This window comes from Chanos chanos, chromosome 11, assembly GCF_902362185.1.
Source record: "Chanos chanos chromosome 11, fChaCha1.1, whole genome shotgun sequence".
NCBI lineage: Eukaryota > Metazoa > Chordata > Actinopteri > Gonorynchiformes > Chanidae > Chanos > Chanos chanos.
This window is the reverse complement of record NC_044505.1, coordinates 10,056,080-10,080,740: the sequence shown is the minus strand read 5'-3', so window position 1 is coordinate 10,080,740 and position 24,661 is coordinate 10,056,080. Positions and strand designations below refer to the sequence as shown.

The 24,661-nt window shown below is 42.0% G+C and overlaps 1 protein-coding gene across 1 annotated transcript; it reads left to right on the top strand.

Moving 5' to 3' along the window:
• Positions 1-16,216: 16,216 nt before the first annotated feature.
• Positions 16,217-23,815, top strand: gpm6ab (glycoprotein M6Ab). The gene is given in 7 exon segments (XM_030788009.1): positions 16,217-16,258; positions 16,260-16,387; positions 18,388-18,544; positions 19,528-19,681; positions 20,279-20,355; positions 20,957-21,022; positions 23,663-23,815. Coding segments are annotated over 7 exon segments (777 nt in total).
• Positions 23,816-24,661: the final 846 nt, after the last annotated feature.

Genomic DNA, 24,661 nt, shown 5'->3' with positions numbered 1-24,661 from the left:
ATCAAACTAGCTTTTTAAAGAGCATTTCCAAGCAAATATGTATCATTTTCCGTGATTTGAAATAGTTTTTGAAATGAAATAGGGATTTGACTCGGTTTAGTTTAAGGTGGTATTGTTAGTTTGTTTGTACAGCCACTATCAAGTTCTCTTTGCTTGTTCTCAGATTAATAGCAATCCTTCCTTTATATAAAAGACTTTTGAAATAGTTGTAATTCACTGAAGTAGCTGCTTGTAGCTCTTTGTAATACACTGTTCAAATCTGAAGAGTAAAAACCACTAAGAACCAGGCAGTTTTTTTTTTTTTTTTCGAAAGCCTAAATGTGAATGGATGAAATGAAAAACGGTCATAATCTAGCACACATATATCTTTATGGTAGTGTGAAGACCTGGTTTTTGTAAGTGCTGGGAGACAAATGAGAGAATAACATTGCTAAATGAGAGAGAGAGAGAGAGAGAGAGAGAGCGCAATTTCTAGGACTTGACTGACAGTCTTGTAAATCGTTTTAGGGAATGGTGAGCATGTTAGCACTGACCGCTATTCTCCGGACTATTCTCCGAGTGTAACTTTGCCTGCAGCATCGTTACAACCACTCTTAACTCAGTAACAGGTTCAGAACACGAGAGAAAGCAATACCGATATGAATGGGGTGAAAAACTACAGCTCTCACAATCCACAGACCACGAATCTGTCTATGGATACAGTAAAGCAATACAATCAGTTCCAGCGCTGCTTGGCCAACGTGTAATGGCTTTGGCTTTGAAACTCATTTCTACACATTCACATGAGGGTTCCCACCAAAGGGCAAATGGATTTGAGTGGCAACCAAGGTAATAGAAACACCCCATTAGAATGGGATGGTTGTGGTTTTTGCTAATGGATTAAATAGATTTTTTTGCCATCTGGAGGTCATCAAACATTAAAGGAGAGGGAGACCGGGACAGTCGAACTATGACCCCTCGTTCCTTGAAGCTTGTTTTATTCAGAACACAAAACCACAGACCCACCCACACGCAGACACACACACACACACACACACACACACACACACACATACATACACGTGCACACTGTCTGCCACATTGCAAGCATTCACTATCCTCTCAGAACTTCAGCCCTGGATAACCATCGATACCATGAAACGAAATATTATATTATTATGAAATATCAACCACAAAGTAATTCATCCATTTAAAGCAAGTCCTCTGAAGGAAATCAAATCTGCACTGTTACCGATTATTTCTGAAGATCAAATCTATCTGTCTATCTATCTATCTATCCATCTATCTATCTATCTATCTGTCTGTCCTTCTGTCTATCCTGCCTGTTTGCGTGATGTGTCCATCCACTGACTGACACATTCATTAGTGTCGGTTAGTGAAGAGATGGGTTGGTTTAACCCAGCAGTAATTATGGGCTCTACAACTACCAGCTCTGCATTGTGGAGACTGCGGTTTCACATTTGACTGATGACTCTCTACACTGTAGGAGACTCAGCTTTGCCCTCCCTGGTTAATGTTACACTTTCCTCTCTCTCTCACTTTCAGCCCTGCCAGCAAAACCCAAAAGCATTAATCCCCCGCTCTCCTCGCTGCAGACAGGCAGTCTAATAGCCAGGCTAGCACACGCGCGGACCAGCGCAGGGCCCGCGGAACCAGCGTAGCAATCCCGCAAAAGCAAAACGCATTCATTACAAAGCCCATTTGGATCTGATGGCGTTTTACGATAAAGGCTAATTAATTAGCATCAAACACAATTATCGAATATGCGGCAGAGGTGGTAGGCATTGTTTACGTCTGTAAGAGATCTCTGATATGTTTCCAGGGCATGTTGTTAATTAATTTGCAATAGCATCTTGTACAAGGAACCTTGTTTGTTATCAGTGGAGGTGGAGTAGATGCAACAAAAGACTTGATGCCTATTTGCAGGATGTCTTGTTGCAGACTGTATTGTATGCCTGTGTCTATTGTATGCTAATGGGACAGGGAGAGCTGAAGGTTCTGCTTTCTCTGGTTGGCTGACCCCTCCCCCAAGCCTTGCTCTGCCCCCTCCCACCACCTGTCTGGGCTGGGCGGCTGAGCCGAGGTTTTATCCGATTGCCTTTGACCTAGTGGGAGGATGGCAAAACACACACACACACACAAACACACATTAATGTGTACCTTTTGGTTTAAAATGATGACACATTGCAGTTTATATAATTGAGCATAGGCATGCATTGTAAAAAAGACGGAACAGTAACTTCCATAACAGAAACATGACTGAAATATACGGAGATTGTTGAGAATTATGCAAAAGCTCCCATAGTTTTGAACTCTTGTTCAAGTGAAAACTGTTATTATTCATAACTTCTGAGTGAGGTTTTGAGAGGAGACTAGTGGAAGAAACTTCAGGTCTTGAACATTCATGTGGCGTGAGGGCCTAAACACAGTTAACCCCATGTATTTAATGATCATTCAGGTTTCCAAAATGATAATGTAGAGAGTCAAAAATATTTTGAATCTTTCTGTTCAGAATCAGTTCATTAAACGTAAACACGTCACGGAACACCAGTGTGGCTTTCTGACATCTTCTCCCCCGAGTGTCTGACCTCAGACAAACTCTCTGTATGGTCCAGCGAGAGAGACGGCCATAGATTTGTGGTCGCCATTCACTAAAACAATAGCAGTCAGTGTGAATAGATTTACTCATTCATTAGGCCAGATTTACTCATTCATCTGTTTGCCATAGGACACAGACACAGACTTCGCTTAACTGTTGCTCCCGTCTTGTCGCTTGTTTTGGCAGAATACTGGCAGAGCATCCAGGCAACAACCGGAATGCAAAGCATATGCAAATGGATCATTGAGACTAGCCAATCAGACACTTGAATGAATGCATCTTATTTGTCAAATGAATCTTTACCTCAGCGATAAATTAAATGACCAAATCTGGATGTATCATATGAAACAGGGCAAGGAACCGAAGAGCAGAAACAGTACCTAAAGTCAGTCCACTGATTTTGTGTCAACGCTTGTGTGGAGGATGCTTGTGTTTATGAAGTTTTTGTGTGTGTGAAGTTACTTATGTAACATTAGAAGAAATTCTAAGGATTTTACTAATATTCTGTGAAATCCCCTCTGTTTGGAGTTGAACATTGTGAGACATTCCCGCTCAGAATGTTATATTCCACCAGAGAGATGGCCAAGTTCACAGTGAGTTCTATTCTTGTTAGTAGGTGGTCCCTGACAGAAAGAATGTGTGTCACATTTGAGTCCTTAGATCACTCCTTAAACTCAGATTAACCCTTTTACCACATCCAAGAAGAACAGGTCAAGACCTCCAACCTAACACAGTTACACACCTGCATCACTGCATCCCTGAAGTCATCTCTCTCTCTCTCTCTCTCTCTCTCTTTTACACACACACACACACACACACACTCTTGTTCATTTGTTTCCTGCCCCCTGTCAACACCGCAGGAATTACAACAACGCTGTGTATCATGTCTTTTTGATACATGTCTGTCCGCGTATTGAGAAGACCTGTGATATGCCTTTTGCAAACCTACTGAAAAGTGGTTGCTACTTTTTCAGCTTTTTCTTTAGAAAAGAAAAAAAAAACTATTATATAAAACATCAATGCCATTTTTGCTTGTATCATGAGGCCATTGCTCTCAGGCCAGGTTGTTTGGAGGGAAAAACTAATGCTGTGTAACACATGTTGCTATTACATTGTTGTGATGTAGTCATTTTATACACAGGCAATCAATAGTTGGACAAAGTGGGAACGCATACCAAAAAAAACCTCATTTGAAAAGACTTATATCGACCCTTTTGGCAGAAAGCTTTCATATTCTCTCCATTCCAGTTTTTCATTCCTGGAGCTGAGACCCTGGTATTGTGTCTTGTGTCACTTTTGTCCCACTGAATTTGTTGACGAACGGTAAGTGGGTCATTGCACCCAAGCTGAATTTGCACCGTTCCTTCCGTTGGCATGGCAACGCAGCTGGTCGATTAAACATGCGCAGATGAGTCGAAGAAAAAAAAAAAAGAAAGAAGAAAGAATAAAAAAAAAAAATAAATAAAAACATGTTGACTTCAGGGGGCACCAGATGTTAAGTGCAAACTTAGCTACAAGGACACTGTGTTCAATTTCTTGCTCTGCTACCATGCATGACTAACAGTCAAAGAGATGGCTTTTCAATAGAGTGGTAGAGTAAGGCGTATCTTGTGACATGAATCAGACAAATCAAAATCTTATCACCCGCAGGCCGACTTCATCTGCCGTATCTTTCATTAAGGGCCATTGATAGCGGTCGTAAGCGGAACAATGGCCATTAGCGAAACCTATTGATTTCAAATGATACCTGGCGCGGCGCTATCTGCCGAGCGCTCTCTTTGTTCACGCTGGTGGCTAATTTACTCTATTGTCTCCCTCTCTGTCGGTGGGTCTCTCGTAGCCCTTTCGCTCATGTGACAAAGGGCTGATGAATATACATGTCCACAGAGACATGAATAGAAGAGGGCCGCCTCGTCTTTCCGTTACGTACCCGCCCAGTCCTCTGTTTGGACATGCCTGACCTTTTCTTCTTCTCTCGGAGCTAACCATTAGATAATTAGGACCTCTGACCTCTGTAGCTTGCGTGTGGTTGGGGGGGGGGGGAGAGGGGTGGGGTGGGGCTGGGTGAGGCTGCTAATCCCTACCCTTGTCTGTTCGACATGGGCCTGGCAGATGGATGGAAACAGAGAAAGCGAAGGAGTGAGAAAGAGAGAGAGCGGAAGGAGGGGCAGTGGGAGGGGTGACAGGAAGAGGGGAGGGGCACAGGGAGCCTCTTTTGTCATGAACCTTCTGTTGCTTGTACAGTATCAGGATGTGGTTGTAGTTTATACCAGCTGAGCCCTGCTTTTAGAGCTGGCCATGTCAAATTACTTAGTTTTTCTGTTTATCTGAAACATAACATCAAGGCGTTTCTAATATTTTTCTACATGACTGAGAACCCCACCCCCCCCCCCCCCCTCTGTGGTTGCAGTATTTGCAGAGTTACATTTGCACAAAGCCCTTGAAAACAATGATTTTCTTCTTGTGGTTAAGATTTTACTGAACATGCTGTTCTGGCAACAACATGTTTCCTTGTTAGGAGTCAGTGACCGTGCAATACATTTATAGTGGTTTTGCTTTTTCATTTTAGTCAGTCATCTATCTCAGTATTGACGACAAAAAAAAACCAAAAAAAAAACTAACCGACATTATTACTCTGCACATCCAGATTTAAAAACAAACACACACAGGAAAAACAGAGAAAGAGAGAGAGAGAGAGAGAGAGAGAGAGAGAGAGAAGGGGCGAGGGGGAGATAGAGGGGGGGGGGCGGAGAAAGAGGGGGCGCGGTAGCTGAATTATTGATTATAATAGCAGGCCCCCTCTCTATGGCGCACAGTGTTGCCTGTAAATAATGAATGAAGCATCCTGTATCTATTCAATCCTCTCTCCCATTTGTCCTGCTTTAATTCACTACACACACGGTCAAGGCCGTTGGTCTCAGCTAAACGTCCATGCAGATGGCGCGACCGCGGCATCCCAAAAACACCGCAACGACAAAGTTTAGCCTCTGACGAAAAAAAGAAAAAACCTGGACGGTCCACAGCTTTGGATAATAAGAGTCCGACATTAGATAATAAGCTCAGTCTAGCAAAGAGGCAATTAGCAGGGGAATTTGAAGAAATAGCGGTGTTTATGACTTGTAATTACTGGACAGCACAGATGGATTGTGATGACTGTTCTTCCCTTCTGGAAGAGAGCGTGCCAAGCTAAACAATGTGTTCTGGGAAAAGAAGAAGACACAGGACAGAATACCGTAGAACAACTATACACAAAGTACTCTCTCGTATCATCCGGCTAGCTTAGTTAGCGATCCTATTACGGTAGCCTAAGCTAAAGATACGATTGAGGAGGCACGCTAACCATTAGCCATCACAAGACTTGAAAGACGAACCCATTGACCTAAAACCACAGATTTTAATCCCTCTTTGGCCGTGGAAAGTGGACAGAAGGAAACATAACAAATTTCCATCCCAGACTGGCCTGTGCTTTACGGGTTCCTAAAATCCTGCCCTGGGAGGGCCAAATCCCTGCTGGTTTTCACTGGCACCAACCACTGCAGCCTTGGGTTAGGTGTACAGTGGACATACCTGTTTCCAGGTCAGAAAATCAGCCTGTAATGATGAGCAGAGGGGAAAAGGTAACAGGACTTTGCCCCTCTAAGCTTGGAATTGGTGAACCCCGTTTTACATCAAATACTCCATGTGCCTGCCCAATGCGATGACATCATTAAAGTAATAATGTAATTACTGCATTGATACATTCGTTTAGAGTTACTATTGTGTATTTTGTAATGAAGTAGATCATACTGAATAATTGATGTGTTTTGATAATAATTGTACAATCACATCATAATCATATGTTTAATAATTGTATATTTGACATAGAGTATTACTCCTGTGAGGACATGTGGATGTGGTAGGCTGGTTCAGTGAAGCCTGTGGACTGATGCCGCAGTGCTGAAGTCAAGTTGGTAAAATGTTTGGCATCTGTTAGAGCTGCCTTGTCCTCAAGGACACCTCTCTACCGTAGTGTGAGCGCGGGGGGAGTAGAAGAGGGCGAGAGAGAGAGAGAGAGAGAGGGGGTTTTCTGACAGCTTTCACCACAGAATCACCTGGAGGCTTCAACTTAGCTGGCTGGTATTTGACCCTTCTCACTGAAAGGAATGACCTGAAGGTAGCTTAGCAGACCTAGCGCTAAAGCTTTAACACTTTTATGTCAACCTCTGCTGAAATCATTTCACGCCTTCCTTTTCTCTGGTGAAAAAGCAAAAAAAAAAAAAAAAAAAACCCCAACAACAAAATAACAAAACCACAGTGACACCCCTGTGATACCCTGTCACATGCTATGAAAGGAACACATCAGCTTGGCTGAGAAGGTTATCTGGAGACTTTGTCGGTGTAGAATTTGGCATTTGCTATCGTACTTGATATATTTTACACTGTTTATGAGCTGTATCCAGCTTCGACATCAGTTTCATTGAATGTGCTTTGAACACGATAGAGTGATTAAACATCATACTTTGTTTTCATTTTCTTTGTAGTGTTTCGTCACAATATCGCATCTCTCTGAACCTCTCTGCGTTTTATCACTGTGGCTGTGAGAGCTGGAACAGCTTGAATACTTCCATTAATCTTGGAATCTCTTACTAGACAAAAATATTCAGTCTTTTTTTCTTTTTCTTTTCTCTTCCCTTCTTTTGTCCTGGAGCTCAGCACCACCCTCCTGAAGACTGCAGTATGGCGCTGACTCTTAATGTATTTTACAAGCTTTGATGAGTCTGAGTTAATACTCTCAGAGAGACAAAATGTCAGTTTATGAAGTGAGTTAACTGCTCCTTTGAAACTTATTGAAGGCCAGTAATGTTTGGGCCAGGGGTATCCAATGTTATGTGAAGAATTAGCTTTAGCGCATGTACAATAACAATAACATGTCTAATCATAAATTGGATGCATTAATTCCACATTTTGAAATGAGAAATCGTAACATATGAAATATAATAATTGACTGAGTTATTATTTTTCGCCTGGGAGGGCTTTTTTTTTTTTTTTTTTTTTACGCATTTGATTTTCTCTTGCTATAACATGACGACCATGTCCAATTAGCCCACCTAGCTGTCAACGCTAAGAAACACGCAAAGCAATCAACACAATGCCTGCTCTCCAATTCACACGTTTTTAATGAGAGCCTGTCACTTTTCTGGGAGCCTGCATTGGCAGACGCAGGAGAATTAGGGGGGCAATGCAAAGAGACCTCGACACGGTTTGTCTCCGCCCACTCGCTTCAGGGTGTAACACAGACCACAGAAAGGTCTTATGAAAAATTCCCCCGCCTAAAAATAATCACTGGGTATCGAGAGGATTAAAAACTGGGAGGTCTGTGTGAAAAATACAAATCTCAACTGTTATTTTTTTTTCCCACAAGGTTTTAGGATTTTGTTATGTTATAGGAGGGTATTTATGTCCCTGTTTCTATTTCTTGTTCCTGATAATACACCTTTGATCCTCTTGCCACTTAAATACTTTGCATTGAATATGAATTCTTGTGTTATTATGCTCTGTAGGACTCATTGAGTGAGGATCAAATCTGGGTAGATGTACTAGAATACCCCTCCTTCCCAACTTGGTCTAACACCACCCCCCCCCCCCCCCCCCCCCCCCCCCCCCCCCCCCCCACACACACACACACACACACACACACCATCCTACCATAATTAATTAAATGTATTAAGAGTTGATTTCATACTGATGACCCTAGCCTAAATCTAATCATTATTTACGCCGTTTCCTTATGACTTTTTTTTATAGTTTATTCATTTTATTTATTTTAATAGTTATCGACAACATTTATTGAAGGTGGAATCATGTAAAGAATGCTTGCAGGCTTCGAGCTTTAATCATATCTCATGTCTGCAGCTTGCCTCAACATGAATAAATTCACCCATCACCCGAGGAAGAAATTCAGACCTGAAAGGCATTTACAAACGTTACAGAAATAATTCAGCTTTATTCTAATTATTCCAATTTAAGCTCACAGGGGATAAAGGATAATTAGCTGGTTTCTCTGACACTCTTTAAAATGTCCTCTTTTCACATAGACTATATATCTGTATACAAGCACATATATGGACAATCTGCAACTTGGAAATCAAAAAGACACTGACAGTTACAGTGTTTCTTTTTGTTTTGTTTTTTTTATTGTTTGTAAGCGAGGTGGGAGTGGGGGGGGTTTGATGTGTTCAAATATAGAGTTGAAACCAACTGAAGTACACTTTTCTGGAAATTAATGATGAATTAATAAAATATCGCCCTGGGGAGCCCCACCCCCCCTACTGCGAAGCCCACGTCGCGGAGGATGTCAGCACGCCGCTCCCTCACTGTGGGGTTCCAAAGACACGGGGGTTGAAAAAGAAAGGAAGAGAAAAAGAAAAAGAAACTCTGTCCATACACTATGTATGACTGCCCCTCTTCTTCTTCCTTGGGGGTCCTGTTCTCTCCACGCTTCCTTGTCTTATATTCTGTTGTTTTAGGTTTTGCTAAACGAGACGCCAAAAATGTCTCACTTCCGTTTTCTTAAAGCAGAACTCAATTCTTTCAGCACAGCCTGAACTGTTCTTTTTTTTTCTTTTTACGTTTTACAGTGTCACTCCAATCATAAAACCAGTGTATAAAATACAAAACACTACTAGTGAAAATACATTAGTCCCTTCACACATCTCCTGGCCTCATGGATTTTCACAGAAACCAAATAATTTGCCTCGTGGCAGTTCTGTTCCAGAAAGTGATGCTGTACTTTGACTCGGAGTCTTGGGACAGCAGAGATTGACGTGGATTGAATGCTCTCTTCTGCTGACTGCTCTGACTCCCTGATTTAATAGAGAGAGACCATTAGAGTGCTCTTTTACTTTGATTGGTCCTCAGCCACTATCGGCTATTGGTTCTTCAATACGGTTTCAGGTTTCAGATAACACAGGCTGCCAGTGTCAGGGCCTGGGAGGCCTGGGATACAGAATCTGGACCCAAAAGCAGACTCTCGAGAGATTGTATTGAAAAAGGTGATTTTAATGATCAAAAATTCCAGCAAAAACAGAAAACAGCAGGTAGTGTTAGCAGTCAATTCATAAACAGGCAAAAATGGGGATCAGGCAAAAACGTGGTTTGAGTCCAGGCAGAGTTCAAAATAACTAGAGGTCAGTCCAATACAAAAGGCAGAGGTGCAGAGGAGGGCTAAGCAGTAATTGAAAGTGAGCAGGCACAGGTCACAGACGAGGAGGGCAAAAACAGTCCAGGCAATCACAAAACCCAAAAGGGCAAGACAAGAGCAAAAATCCAGGAAACAGGCAGAAGTCAAAAACATGAGCAAGAGTCAGAAAAACATGCACGAAACCGCGAGAGAACCTTCCAAAAAGCGGCAAGGACAATCTGGCAAGAAATGAGAGGTGAGACAAGGCTTTTTAAAACACAGACTAATGAGAGAATGGTGAACAGGTGAGTAGAGGGAAGGCGGGTGATTGGTGCGAAAACAAAAATGTGGAGTGGAACCCAGGAAACAGAACACAAAACGGGAGAGAGGGAAAACGTGGCTAAACGGTGGAAGGACCAGGCTGGATTGTGACAGCCAGAGCTTACGAAACATAGTGTGGTGATATGGATCGATGGATAGTGTTTGTTTGTATGTGTGTGTGTGTGTGTGTGTGTGTATATATATATATATATATATATATATATATATATATATATATATATATATATATATATATATATATATATGAGTTTATTTTTCACACAAAGAATAGCTGCTGCTGACACAAAGCGGAAAAAGAAAAAAAAAAATTACAATCCGGAACAAATCCGTGATAATTGCCGACGTCTCCATCACTGTAATTCTTCTAGTTTTATGGAACGCTCTAATCTCACAGGAAAAACCTGCTTGTGTACCTCAGGTCTGCATTCACACGTCTTCTTTCTTTCTTTCTTTCTTTCTTTCTTTCTTTCTTTCTTTCTTTCTTTCTTTCTTTTTTTTGCATCGTAAAGTGCTCTTTGTGGTCTTTGAATGCTAGCCGTTGGTATTTCAGACAGAGCCAACGTTTCAACCTATCAGCACAAACAAGACGATGGGACAAAGAGGAAACCGCATGCTGTTCTGTCTTTCATTCCAGTTACTCACACACGTGAACACACCCACCCATTGTAGTGACCGAGTACGGTTCTTAAGAATAAATATTCATTGAATTTGTGATATATTCACGCATGAGTTTCCATTCAAAGCTTCTTAAGTGATCTTCTATGTCTGATACAGTCATTCAAATAGCGTGTAGTCCCTCACGCTAGTAGAAAAACACATACCACAATGCTACTGTGCGATAGACAACTGATGGTGCCCAGGACTGGTAATGCTTTGACAAAAGGCACTGGGACATTAAGATGTACCACAGATGTACAGTACAATTCATTATTTTCAAAATGCAAACTTTGCAGGGAACCATAAATCCCAGCAGCTCTTCAAATGGACTCACATCAAAGTCCATTAAACCCTCGTATAACCACCCTGGTGGTAAGGAGTCCTGAATTAGATGGTGAGGGGGCTAATGTGGTTCATATTTTCACCGTAAATTTGCTTGCTTTACCCCGGTCTTTTCCCTGTGGTCTGTGGTCAGCTAGGGCCATAAGCACTGGGCTGGCTGGCCCATTTGTATTCCACTCAGGACTATGGGTAGCTGTGACTATCAGAGACTGTCAGGCCAGAATGTATGAGTCACCGACCTGAGCGATGGTTGGAAATCCTTTTCCAGCTGCCTGAATGAGGCAGGGAGAGAAGGCAAAATCAGGCTAGAATACTGTGCTGGTAGTATGCTGGCATAACAGTGCTAACTCTATAGTTTATTATTGCTTCTTATTATGAATACGTTTTTTGTTATCGTATGGATAACTAGATTTATTTTTATGGTACCTGTGAAGATCCTCACACATGAATCAGACACATTCATGTTATAATGTGACTAGCATACTTAAAACAAACAAACAAACAAACAAACAAACAAACAAAAAATTGCTCACCCTAGTATCGAGAGCAAAACCTCCAAGCTGTTTTTATTTTTTTTTCTCCAGTTAGTTGGAATTCTATTACTGAACACTATTAAAGTCATAGATGTACATTAGGATAATGGCGTGTCGTTCGTGCTAAGGGCAAACAAATACATATTCATTTATTTTACCCACAGATAATTAAAGCATTGGATGATTGAATGGGCTAATTTCACACTTGGTTGAGCTGCAGGAGAGCGAGTGTAGAGGCAGAAGTGGTCAGTAACAAATCAATCGGGGAAACGAGACCTTACACCATACCGATAAGTATCTAACATATGTGACGAATGACCTGTCTCATTATGGTCCCTTTAGACAAAAAAAATGGCTTCATCAGACCACAGTTCTTTGTTGAAAGAGCGTTCTAGAAATATGAGTCTGCCAGGAAAAAAAAAAAAAATTCTTTCTTCTTAGAAACCTTGGATGCGAGTCTCCCCCGGCAGATGCCAGGGTCCTTTCCGTTGGCCGTAAAAAGCTAGCGTAAAAAGAAAGAAAGAAACCCCCCCCCCCCCCCATCATTTCCATAATAATCTCTATATTGGTCTGCCCTTACTCAATTAAGCTTTGCTTTACAACCGCTGAGGAAAAAGGGATTAAGATTGTTCAGTGCCCCCACTATAAATCTTTATGGTGACAGCAGAATGCCTATGGCATGACGGTTGGTCGCCCGTGCCAGCTGGCACGAAGCGTTGAGCTGCTTTTTCTTAACATTTGGCTGACACCATTTGTCTTTTTCTCCACTCTGGAGTTTTTTTTTTTTTTATGACTTTTGTACCATGCCTTGAAGCTTGTTTCATGTCTCCTCTTAGATCGTGGTCATACTGCTCAAAACTGGCAGGGGAAGTCGAGCGTGAAAATGCTAATCAAGCACAGCGTCATCTCGCGCGAAAGCCTACTCGTATTCAAACGGTTTATTATTTTTAGATCCGTTATAATTAAACGCGGACTGCGATAACTGTTGAGGATCATATATCCCGCGAAAGAGGCGAACACGCTTCATTTCATACAAGACATTCCTAGAAAGTCAAAAATAAAGAGAGACGGACAGAACAAAAGAGGTCGTTCAGACAATGCCAGAAATGTCGAGAGAGAGAAAAGGCAAGAAAAAAATTAAAAAACAAAGCTTAAAAAAAAAAAGAGAAAGTCTTAACATCGTTGATTAAAACTGATGAAAGGTGAACGTGGAACGTCTTGTTTTTAGTTAAGGAAAGTTTGTCCCCTATGGGAACTAGCTGGGGGATTACCGTTTTAATGATTTCTCACTCTGGTACAGTGCAGGGCCTGGCCACTGAGCAAGCTGGGCTGGAGAAAATAGCTTTGTGCTGATAAAGGACTATTGAGCTGTGGAGACCATCCATCTGTGTGAGTTAGCAACAGCTTATCCAGCACTGCGTTGGATGACTGCCATATCCCACAAACCCCCTTTTCACTGTCAATATCCTTAAGAGGGCTTCCATCCACCAAAAGCTGGCCAATCTAAAACAGCATCTCTTTAAAGGGGTGTTTTGGGGGGGGGGGGGGGGCTGTCAGTAGGGTGCATTGCTCTCAGTGTCACGCCATTTCTGTTGTAAAGACATATCTGGAAAATAAATGAGGCCTTTTAGCCAAGGCAGTACTCCTGAAACTAAGTCTCATGTCGTGTCTTTCCACACCGGTGTATCACAATTCCATAATTCCACCTTATGGTTGCCGTGTAACAAGAGCTATTGAGGTGTCAGTTCCAGTAAGCATCTATGGAATATCAGTGTCCGACAACGATACATTATCCCATTATTTCAGGGAAGTGTGTTGCTTTTATGACATAGTAAAAGGCTTTATGAGAAAGCATGTCATTTGTTACAACATAATAAAATATAAACATTGTTAGAAGCGCCGGCGCTGTGTATTTTGTCGAGAAGGCGTGCATCTGTGAAGGTTTCTTGAGGGGTCTTTTTTTTCGCAAAGACGTGATCATTTTCGGTGTATTTAATGAAGCTAACATGCCTACATTACGTAATAATTAAAATTTGATTCCCGATTTACAGCCTAGAGAAATTTGCGCTGCATTGCTGTCAACAGACGGAAACATAACTCCACGTTTCGCTCATGGAACATATCGCACTTATCAGTTCAACAAATGGTGTGATCAAACACGTTTTCTGTGATTCTCCATCAAAGAAACCTTTAAGGCCAGTTATTTGTATCTCCAGAAATTCCAGAGACTGCTTCTCCCAGCTTGGTGTCCCATGTGCTAGATAACTGAGCTTTGAAAATGGACAAGAAAACATTTTCAGTTTGTTCTTTGTTCATTTATCTCTATTTGTCCCTGTTTAATACAACATGGCAAATCCTAATTATAATCATATTGAACTTGAGGGTTTTACTCACCAGTATTGTAGATGGTGACCATATGTTGTAAACTCTTAACAGCACGTCTAAAGGAGTCCATTGTGAGGAAAACTCTTTGCTTTATTCTCAAATGAGAAAAAAAAGATGGTAATTTGAACACTCAGCTGTAGTCAGATACATTTTGCTGATACATCAATTACAGAGGAATGTCTGGTTTAAAGTTTTACCAAAGGAGCCTCAAATGGTGACATAACCTTCGTATGCCAAATCTGGCATTAGCCCTGCTCTAAGAGTACTAAGCATATTAAAACTAGCTTCTAATTTGACAAAGGAGAGATTGTATGTTTTCTGAACTTAACATATGGTTGGATTTAGTCATTCTATGAACTTGTTGCCTTTGACGTGAAACTCGGTTAGAAAATGCTGATCGTTACACGCTGTGGATGGGATGGCTGTCCACTGACACGCTTTCTTTGCGGGCTATCGATTCCAGATCCCAGCACTAGCTTAGATAAGAGAACACAGACACCAGCTCCATCATTAATCTCCCTCCACCAATCTCAGCTCCTTGGCAGACTAGACAAGTCTGCCTCTTCCACTATAGTATTATTACTATAGCCATGCCACTCAAACACAGCAGCCTGTCAGTGGACCCTATGCCAAACCACTGGGAACTTAAAACAGGAAAAGGCTAGACACTCTAGAGTAGAGTTACAATGACTAAAATGAGAAAAACAGACACCAACCCAGCTGGACCCAAATGAGGATTTTTTTTTTTTCAGTCGATCACAGACCCCCACATTAGCCATAAAGGAGTAAAAAAAAAAAAAAAAGACTCCTCTGTCATAAATGAAAGTTAATGATTCCTGCACCGAGTCGTGGCATAAATTCACTGAAACCTGAAAGGGTGTGTTGGTTGGAATGCTTAACACGCCCTGTTGTTTTTCACGCACTTGTTCCCCTTTGGGTCTTCAGAGTACGGAGACTGCAGGCCTAAATAAAGCCTCCGGATATTCAGAAGGTGATGTGTAGGTGTTGAGTCTATTTATTCTGTTGCTGGGACTCCGCAGAAAATGATACTATCCACAGCAGTTAAAACAACTGCAAAGCCAAGGGCGAAACAACAGCTTTCCCAGAGGCGCGGTTTAACGAAAACACAGTTACAATGCAGTCTGCTTATGCGCAGCTAAAATCAGAAGAACATAGCAAGTCAAGCATAATGATTGGATTCAACCTTGAGGCTTTCATTCCTTACAGATGCACGTAGCAAAGCCTTTGTTTAAGGGGAGAAGACATAGCGTTTCGGTCAAGGTTTGCACATTTGAAACACAAACTCAGACAATTTGATTTTGTCTGAGAGGAGTCTCATGTTTTCTCCTCTGTGAGGTGTGATGAAACGCATCCTCTTTCGATGTCATCACTCTTTTCTTTCTCTCTCTCTCTCGTTCTCCCTCTCTGTCAGGATGCTGCAATTGGATGACGTTCGGTAGCTTCGTGTTTTTGCGACTACGCTGACGACGGTCTATAAATCTTGACCGAGCTGTAGCCGCGGTGACACGGGCGCTGCCATTTGCAGCTCGCAATTTAAGATCAATACTGTTTGCACTGGTGGAGTATTACAGCCATAAATCTGTCAAGCGAGCGATTATGATTGGGCCATGGTGACAGTCGACTTCCTGCCTCCCGACAGGACCGGAGGGGTGGAGGTCGGGAGGGGGGGGGGGTGGTGTTGAGTGGTGGATGGATCAGTGAGAGAAATGTAGTTAGTTCTACCCCTGCACAGAAAATGGAATACGTGACTGCTTCTGCTCACAGACCTTGCCTCGGAGACTGAATTGTGTTCTTTGAAGATTTTACGCTGCCTTTCAAAGCAGACTGTATATGTGTTCCTGGCATGTCTGTGACCAGTTTCCTTTTTTTTTGTTTTTTTTCATATAGTCCACGAGACACCACGCCAATTTTTTGATAAACCCGGTTTACTGTAGAAATTTAGTCTAAATCCGATTTGTGAATGGTGAAATATACTTGGAATGTAATCAGCGATTCACCATAAACCATTTACATTTCCAATGATTTTACAAGTTGAGTAAATAAAAACTGAACTGACTCCAATACGAGAAGCAATGAAAAAAAAAATCCCCAATTCAATAATCTGTCTTACAATCTTTCTCTCTCTCTCTCTCTCTCTCTCTCTCTCTCCTCTTTAGGGTGCTTTGAGTGCTGCATCAAATGTTTGGGTGGTATCCCGTATGCCTCCCTCTTTGCCACCATCCTCCTGTACGCAGGCGTGGCTCTCTTCTGCGGCTGCGGGCATGAGGCGCTCTCTGGCACCAGCACCATCCTGCAGAACTACTTTGAGATGGTGCGGTCACCTGTGGATGCACTGGACGTCTTTACCATGTGAGTACCATTCGGGGATGTCCAGGGATGTGAGTACCATTCAGGGATGTCCAGGCATGTGAGTACCATTCAAGGATGTGAGTACCATTCAGGGATGTCTAGGGATGTGAGTACCATTCAGGGATGTGAGTACCATTCAAGGATGTGAGTACCATTCAGGGATGTCTAGGGATGTGAGTACCATTCAGGGATGTGAGTACCATTCAAGGATGTGAGTACCATTCAGGGATGTCCAGGGATGTGAGTACCATTCAGGGATGTCGCCATTGAGTTCCCCGAGCCTCCGTAGCCCAGTTCAACATGGGCGTGGTACGGAGCCGGGATCCAATTTTGCAGTCAAGTTGTGACCCTGAAGAATACCGATGGCTTATCGTTGGCAATTTGAGGAAATGAACTTTGGTTCAGCCAGACGTACCCTGAGGAAATTGAATTGACCCTAAACATGGTCTCTTGGCTCAGATAAACCCTTAAATTTAATGGAATGTTATCAGTGTATTCCTCATGCAGCAGAAAATAGTTTCACACAGAAAAAACTCACCCATTATGACTTGCATTGATTTGTATGTGACTTGTAAACAGTGCAATTCAATAAGAACACCCCCCCCCCGTGACCAGCGGAACCCACTTGCGTTCAACCAGCAGTTTTATAATGTCTCGAGGGTAAAAACGTATCGCCGGAGCGTCCTATTTTCAGATTTTTGAAGTAGTACCGTCTCTATAAAGGGAAGCCAGGTTAAGCATGAGGTCTCACATGACGCCGATCGAAAACAAATGAGTATTTTGTTCCCCTTCATGAGGCCCCAGCTTGAGAGAAACATCACTCCTAGCGTTAACTTTGATGCTCCAGCTATTCGCTCCAATGCAGATGTTCCTCAAGCCAAGAGTACTACTTACTCTTGACGTGTTGTAATAAATAATTCACCGCCGAGGTAATTACCTTGGCTTGGCCACACTTTTGCATGTCTTCATTTGGGACCAGTGCAGGCTTCTGCAGTCATGCATGCATAAACAAGACTTGTAAAAATTTCTTGTGTTCAATTAGCCAAGTCCAAACAGAAACGACTTTCATTTGTTCCGCAGCATTTTCAGCAAATGGTCAACGGTGTTTGTAATGTACAGCTGCGTGGTTCGCATTCATATTTGTATTCATGGTCATGGAGATTATTTCTGATTGAGTGGTTTGGAGGGATTCCTGGTACAGGTGCAGCCCATGAATATGTAGGTTAGAACATTTTTCCCTGACGTAGCCTGAACACATGCAGACACACACACACACACACACACACACACATCCAAGCACACTCACACACATGCAAACTCTGCCCGGAGATTGATTTTCCGAGCCGGTGTGTGACTCATTGGCAGCAGTCCTGTTGTGGGAATTAAGCTCTCTGAAATCGCCCTGGGTAGTCCAGGGTACACCTGCTCAACGGAACTCCGCCTATCAACACAGAGAGACGGAGAGAGAGAGAAAGAGAGAGAGAACACGGTGGTGCCAAACTCAGACCTTAACCTGTGTGTTTTTTTATCTATCACTTGTGTCCTTCTTTCTCAATTACCAATCGTTTTAGAAAAGTCAAGACAAAGAGACACACTCACACACACACAAACAAAAACCCCCGAAAATACGCTACAATATTGAGATCAATCACCTTCAAGTAGATTTTGATGAGTGTTTATGTTTGTAGAGGTTTGTATATATGCTTTAGCAATAAAAGGGAAGCAATGAGTCTCTTCACTGTGGAGTGAAAATGGCTTGAAAGGAACTCTATCTATTCGGCATGTAAATTTCCAGTAACACAAGCATTGAAAATGAAGGGATTGTATGCTATTCAGGGAAAAGAGAAGATATGCCAATAGCCTGAAACGATCGCGTAGATGTAAACTACTTAGTGTACTTATAGCTATCCAGTGTTTTTGTATTGTTTACTGATGAGAGATGCTCATCTGTCAAAGAGAATGGTTTTAGATCAAACATGTTCTTTATGTTTCTTCCATAGGATTGACATCTTTAAGTATGTGATCTACGGCGTGGCGGCTGCTTTCTTCGTCTATGGCATTTTGCTGATGGTGGAGGGCTTCTTCACCACCGGGGCCATTCGGGATCTGTACGGAGACTTCAAGATCACCACCTGCGGACGCTGTGTCAGTGCCTGGGTAAGGGAGGCTGATGGGATTCGGGGTGACAGCTTTAATGATTCCGGGGTGTGAAGGGAAGTTTTGACTGGCTTGTCTCTACTGTTGACGTTTGTATGTGTGAGTGTGTGTGTGTGTGTGTCTGTGTGTGTGTGTGTGTATGTATGTTTCTGTTTTGGATGTGTCTTTGTCTTTGTGGATTTCAAGGCAGTGATAAGGTGTGTGTGCTTGTGTGTGTTTGTGCGTGTGTCTGTTTCTGTTTTGGATGAGTTTTTGTTCTGTGTGGAATACAAGGCAGGGATAAGGTGTGTGTGTGTGTGTGTGTGTGTGTGTGTGTGTGTGTGTGTGTGTGTAAGTAGAAATCCTCTCAGACTTTTTGGCATGAATACATAAGCTCTTTGCACCTCAGCCATTTTTCACAGCCAGCAGGTAAAACGTGACCCTAACAGCTTTCTTTGTAATGTGTGTTTTTACTAACACATCAAATTCTTTACATTTACTTCAAATGTTCAATTTTCTTATTTCAGGAAGATATGAAGTGTCATTCTTAATAAAAAAAAATGGTCAAGTTTGTCACAAACATCCTAGAAAAGTTCATGAAGAACGTAGTCACAACAGTTTCATTTCAAACCTGTTGTTCATGATGAAGAATTCTTTAACACACTTGAAAGATCATGAGTCAAACGTACATACTCTCTGCTAATCAAACTAAATGGTTACCATTTCAGAAAATAGTTTGGTCAAAGGGAAGGAAGTGCACATAACGTTCCTTGGGCGTTTCATTTTGTTTTAATCTGCCTTTTGACTAAAGTAATAGACAAGCTTTGAGGAAGTCTTTAGTAGGGCCATAACTGAATCATTAACCTGTTTGGCCTGACTCCTACTGTTAATGGACTGAGAACCTTAATGGCTAAAGTGGCAGTGGCTCTCTATAATGAATGACAAAAAAAAAGTCATCCTTTTTTTTTTTTCTAATGGCTTATCACTCGTTCACTCTCACTCAGTTCATCATGCTGACCTACATCTTCATGCTGGCTTGGCTTGGGGTGACGGCTTTTACCTCCCTGCCGGTCTTCATGTACTTCAACATCTGGACCATCTGTCAGAACACCACTGTGGTGGAAAACCTGAACCTGTGCCTGGATCTTCGCCAGTTTGGTGAGTGTGTAAAGATTAGACAGCACAACATCAGGGTTAGTGTTATCAAACAATGGCTAAGTACAGTCAAACAGTGGCTAAACACTGCCAAATAGTGACTACACACAGCCAAACAGTGGCTAAACACTGCCAAATAGTGACTACTCAAATGGTAGCTAAATACTGACAAATAGTGACTACACACAGTCAAATGGTAGCTAAATACTGCCAAATAGTGACTACACACAGTCAAATGGTAGCTAAACACTGCCAAAAAGGGACTAAGCACACTCAAACAGTAGTTTAAACCCATCAACCAATAGATAAATACCAGCAAAAAGAGGCTAAACACCATCAGTGGAGAAACACCGTCGAGCAGTAGCTGAATGCCGTTAGACAATGGCTAAATACCATCGGTCAGTGTCTCAACTGTCCCCTATATGACAGTGTAATATCTTAGTGTCACTCTTAAGGGCTGCAAAGCCCAGTGTGGCAAGAATTCTTGTTAAAAAGAGTTTATTGCCGTACCACTCTTAAAATCCACCATACTATGCCTTCAGACAGCGTGACAATCACGGCTAAAATACGCTTTCTCTCCCTCTGTGACCCCAACTGCAGGGATAGCGACCATCGGGGAGGAGAAGAAACTGTGCACGGGCGCGGAGAAGTTCTTTAAGATGTGCGAGTCTAACGAGGTTAGTGGAAAAGAGAACCGTTTCCACGATGAGTGATGGCCGTCATCTGAACTCAGCCTGTCCTGGCAGAAAGACTTATTTGAGCATGTTGGAAGGGGGGAAACATTATTTATTAACTATGGGTGTGAGTTGTCACCCCGGACTTTCCTTGGAGGGGTGCGCTACGCCCTGGTTTCGCCTTTTTGTAGTAAATCACCAGCGGTGAGGAATTCCATCATCAGAGCCATCTTTTACGACGTCTGCCTGACCGGTGGCTTCCTGCCAAGACTATTTAATTACGTCAGTATTAGCCTTTGGAGGGTATGCATTTGCTGAGGTAGCCTAGCTGGTGCTGGCCCGTCATGTAGCTCTGCTTTGTGGACCGTCACCAACTGAATTGCGGAACCCCCCGAAACAATGTTTGATCGTTATTGTATTGGCTATGGCTAATTTAGCTTATTTATTACATTCCTCTTGTTTTAATTAGGAGTCTTGTAGTTCACACTTTGACTGTTGTGGTTAGATGAAAAAGTCGCACAGAAAGTGAGAGCTCTTGTCGTTAATCATGCTACGGGCGAGGCGAGCTCATTTGAAACTACCTTTTTGTCTTGTTCTCCTCTAGCTGGACCTGACATTCCATTTATTCGTCTGCGCGCTTGCGGGGGCTGGAGCTGCCGTTATCGCCATGGTGAGTTATCTCTCTCTCTCTCTCTCTCTCGCTCTCTCTCTCTCGCTCTCTCTCTCTCTCTCTCTCTCTCTCGCTCTCTCCCCTTCTCCTCTCTCTCTCTCTCTCTCTCGCTCTCTCCCCTTCTCCTCTCTCTCTCTCTCTCTCTCTCGCTCTCTCCCCTTCTCCTCTCTCTCTCTCTCTCTCTCTCTCTCCTTGTTTTTCGTTCTCTGACTCCTGTGCATTGTTCTAGATGACCCTTACCAATTATCATTGGTGATAAGATCAGACCACTGTTGAGTCAGTGTCTGCTGTCCACATATAGATAAGCTGGATGTTGAGCAAAGGGGCTAGAAGGGTTTCACTTGCTAAAGCTATAGTATTAACACCCGATTGAGGTCATAGCCAGTGCAGCAGCACTGTCGGGGACTTCTCAGTGTCTTCACTCATTATTTTTTCTTTGTATTAATTATTTTGGAAGAGTTGTTTGCATGATTTTACATCAGTGCTTCCCTTAAAGAAAGACACTATGGCTTCATAACGACACCTTCAGAAGAAAAAGTGTGTTTGAAATGTAATTGGCATTCACGGTGAAGGTAGAGGTGAATTAAAGATTTACATGAAACGCATGATAATGATGTAAAACTTATGTTCTCATCAGAAACTTCAACTCAGAAGCACTTGCTAAGCAAGGCGTGTCCACGCAAGAGCTCCTTCTTAACAAATGAAAGAGCAAAAAAAAAAAAAGAAAAAAAAAAAGAAAGAAAGAGAGAGAGAGTGAGAGAGATGGTGAGGAATGTTCGGCGTTGAAAATGCAAGGGCGAGCAGTTGCCATGGAAACAGGGGCAGAGCACTGGAGCTTGTTTGAGAATACTACTCTAAGTGATTGTGAAGAACCATCTCCTGGGCAGTGGTCTAAAAAACATTCGACACACTGTGACTCAGAACAACGTCTCTATCAGGAGGTCATTTCAACCAAAGCGATTTCAACAAAAAACGATTTTTCCATATGTTGAGCTATGGGGACATATTAGGTATAACACAGCAGTTCTGCTGGGCCTGTGAGAATGCTAAGAATGCTTATAACAAATTTATACGTACGCCTTGAAGCACTCAGTGGGTCAAGTTATAATGGATGATACTAGTATGTGGTTAGCCTTTCAGCCAAAGGCCAAGCACTTTACATGTAAAAGAGAAAGTAGGAAGGATAAAGAGTATTGTTAAGTCTTTTTTTTTTCATACTGTGATGGGAGTGGTCATTGCTCTTCAATGGCGTCTTATCGATGGCATGTGAACTCTACCGCCATCTGCTGGCCACGGTCATTTAATGCTCCTGCTGGCAACATATCACCCAAGCTAGAACAGATGGGTGTGAAAAAAGAGAGAGAGCAATGGTCGCGACTGGAACAAAACATCTCATTTCAAATTTATGGTCATATCTGTATTCTTTTTTATTGTGAAAGGTTTCTTTTGAAGACAAGGTCAGGAAAATGCCTTTACAAAAGACAGCATGCTATAAAAGTGTTTATTTCTTTGTATGTGTTTATTTCTTTGAGGTCAGTTTTAGGAAAATATCTGCATAGTGTTATATATTAATATATAATAATATAATTTATAATGATATAAATATATATTATATAGAATGATTTTTCAAAACATGTTTTGCTCTATTGTAGTTTTAATTATTTAATTACATCATACATTATCAAGAATACTTCTGCACCTCTGCAACAAGGGTACTTTTGAGCAATGCTGCCACTCAGTGGCTTTTAAAAGTATTACAAGTATAACAATGAAGTCATCCAATCTAATCTTAACTATTTTAATGTTCTGAAACCAGGGATTTATAAAATAATCCAGCTTCCATGTATTTATTTGATGACGAATAAGTAGATTTTGATGGGATAATTCACCCAAAAATTATTAATAACATGCAGGATTTTTTTGCGTTCCTGATGGGAAAATATGAACACAAAATAAATGTAGGTAGGATAATAAAAAGCTATGTGAGAAAAAACAACTCTTCTCTGCATTTGTGCATAAATAAATTAAAACAGAAAGACGTCTGAGTCATTTAGCTCAGTGACAGTTTTAGCTCAGTGGCCATTGATTACAAGGTATAACCCAAGTCCTCTTTTGTCTGTGTCTTGTGGGCTGATGGACAGGTTGCGGCTGTCTCTGTCCTTGTTCGTAACTATACCACTCTGACGTCTCCAAACCTGGGGAAGTACTGTACACGCTTCTGAAGTGCTCCCTGCCCAGATTCGACCCAGATTCTATGGAACACCCAGGTCACCGTGGGTGACGACCAGTTGTTTCAGGAGACATGCTTTGTGACATCACTAAAACTGACATAAGACTCCTCCCCAGTCCTTGTTGCTAAGCGTTTGATTGGCCCTCCACGCTGTCCCTCACTTGCAGTTGCATTGACAAAATAATCTTAATCCAATTTATGTCAGGGAATTACAGTAACCAACTGAACAAATGACTTGTCCCACCCCGTTCTGATGTGTGTTTTAATGTTTGGTTGTCATGACTTAATATAATTTTTCGTTGTGGTTGCCGTCGCCGACGTATTCATCCAATTAACAATATTCCCTTTATAGGTTGTCCACTAAAACTAACCCCTCCCTTTAAACACTGTGTTCCCACTCCCTCCCCCAGGTGCATTACTTAATGGTGCTGTCGGCTAACTGGGCTTACGTGAAGGACGCGTGCCGGATGCAGAAATACGAAGACATCAAATCGAAGGAGGAACAGGAGCTCCATGACATCCACTCTACTCGCTCTAAAGAGCGTCTGAACGCCTACACATAAAGAGCACGCGTGTTCTCCCTTTTTCCCCTGTCAGCATGTACACACACTCACTCACACACACACCCACCCCCAAGCACACACTTTGTCGTTCTCCCACACACACATGCTACAGTCTCTGATTTTAAAGTTAGTGGGGGGAGGGGGGGGGGCGTGCAGGGTTAGGGGTTGGTTTGGAAATGGGGTGGGGGTGGGGGGGGTTGGGGAGACATTCGAAACACTTTTTGTATGGGTGTGACACAGAATGTTGGACCAGGGGAGCTCTATGCGTCTCCACGACAACGTCTCTGACTACCCGTTTTGTTTTGTTTTGTTTTTTCTGTTTGGAATTGAAATTTTCTGAGGTTTTTTTTTTTTTGTTTGTTTGTTTTTTTGTTTTTTGTTTCTCTCTCTCCCTCTCTGCTGCTTTTTCTTTTTTTCAACTTTTTTTTTCTGTCTGTTTTTTTCTTCTTCCTTTCCTCTACCTCCCTCTTCAATTGCATTAGGATCTACACTTTTTCAGAGACAGCACACACTCTAATAGCACACAAAGTGAGTGACTCGATGTCTTTTTAATACATTATCTTACATGTTGTTTATGTATACGTTCATCTTATTTATCTTTGCTATAGAGGGGTTTGGGCCTGGCCAAAGGGGTTATATCACACTTTTCACAGTTTTTATCAGACCGACTTTTACGTTTCCTAAAAGTCACTCCAATGGGGCTCCAGTCATGAAGAAAAAAACAATTGCATAGTTCTGCTTTTTTTTTATTACTTTTTATACCAAAATGTGACCAAACGTGTACCATTCACACGTTAACCGTATTAGCTTCCAAACTGAACAGCCAACAGTCAAAAAAAAAAAGAA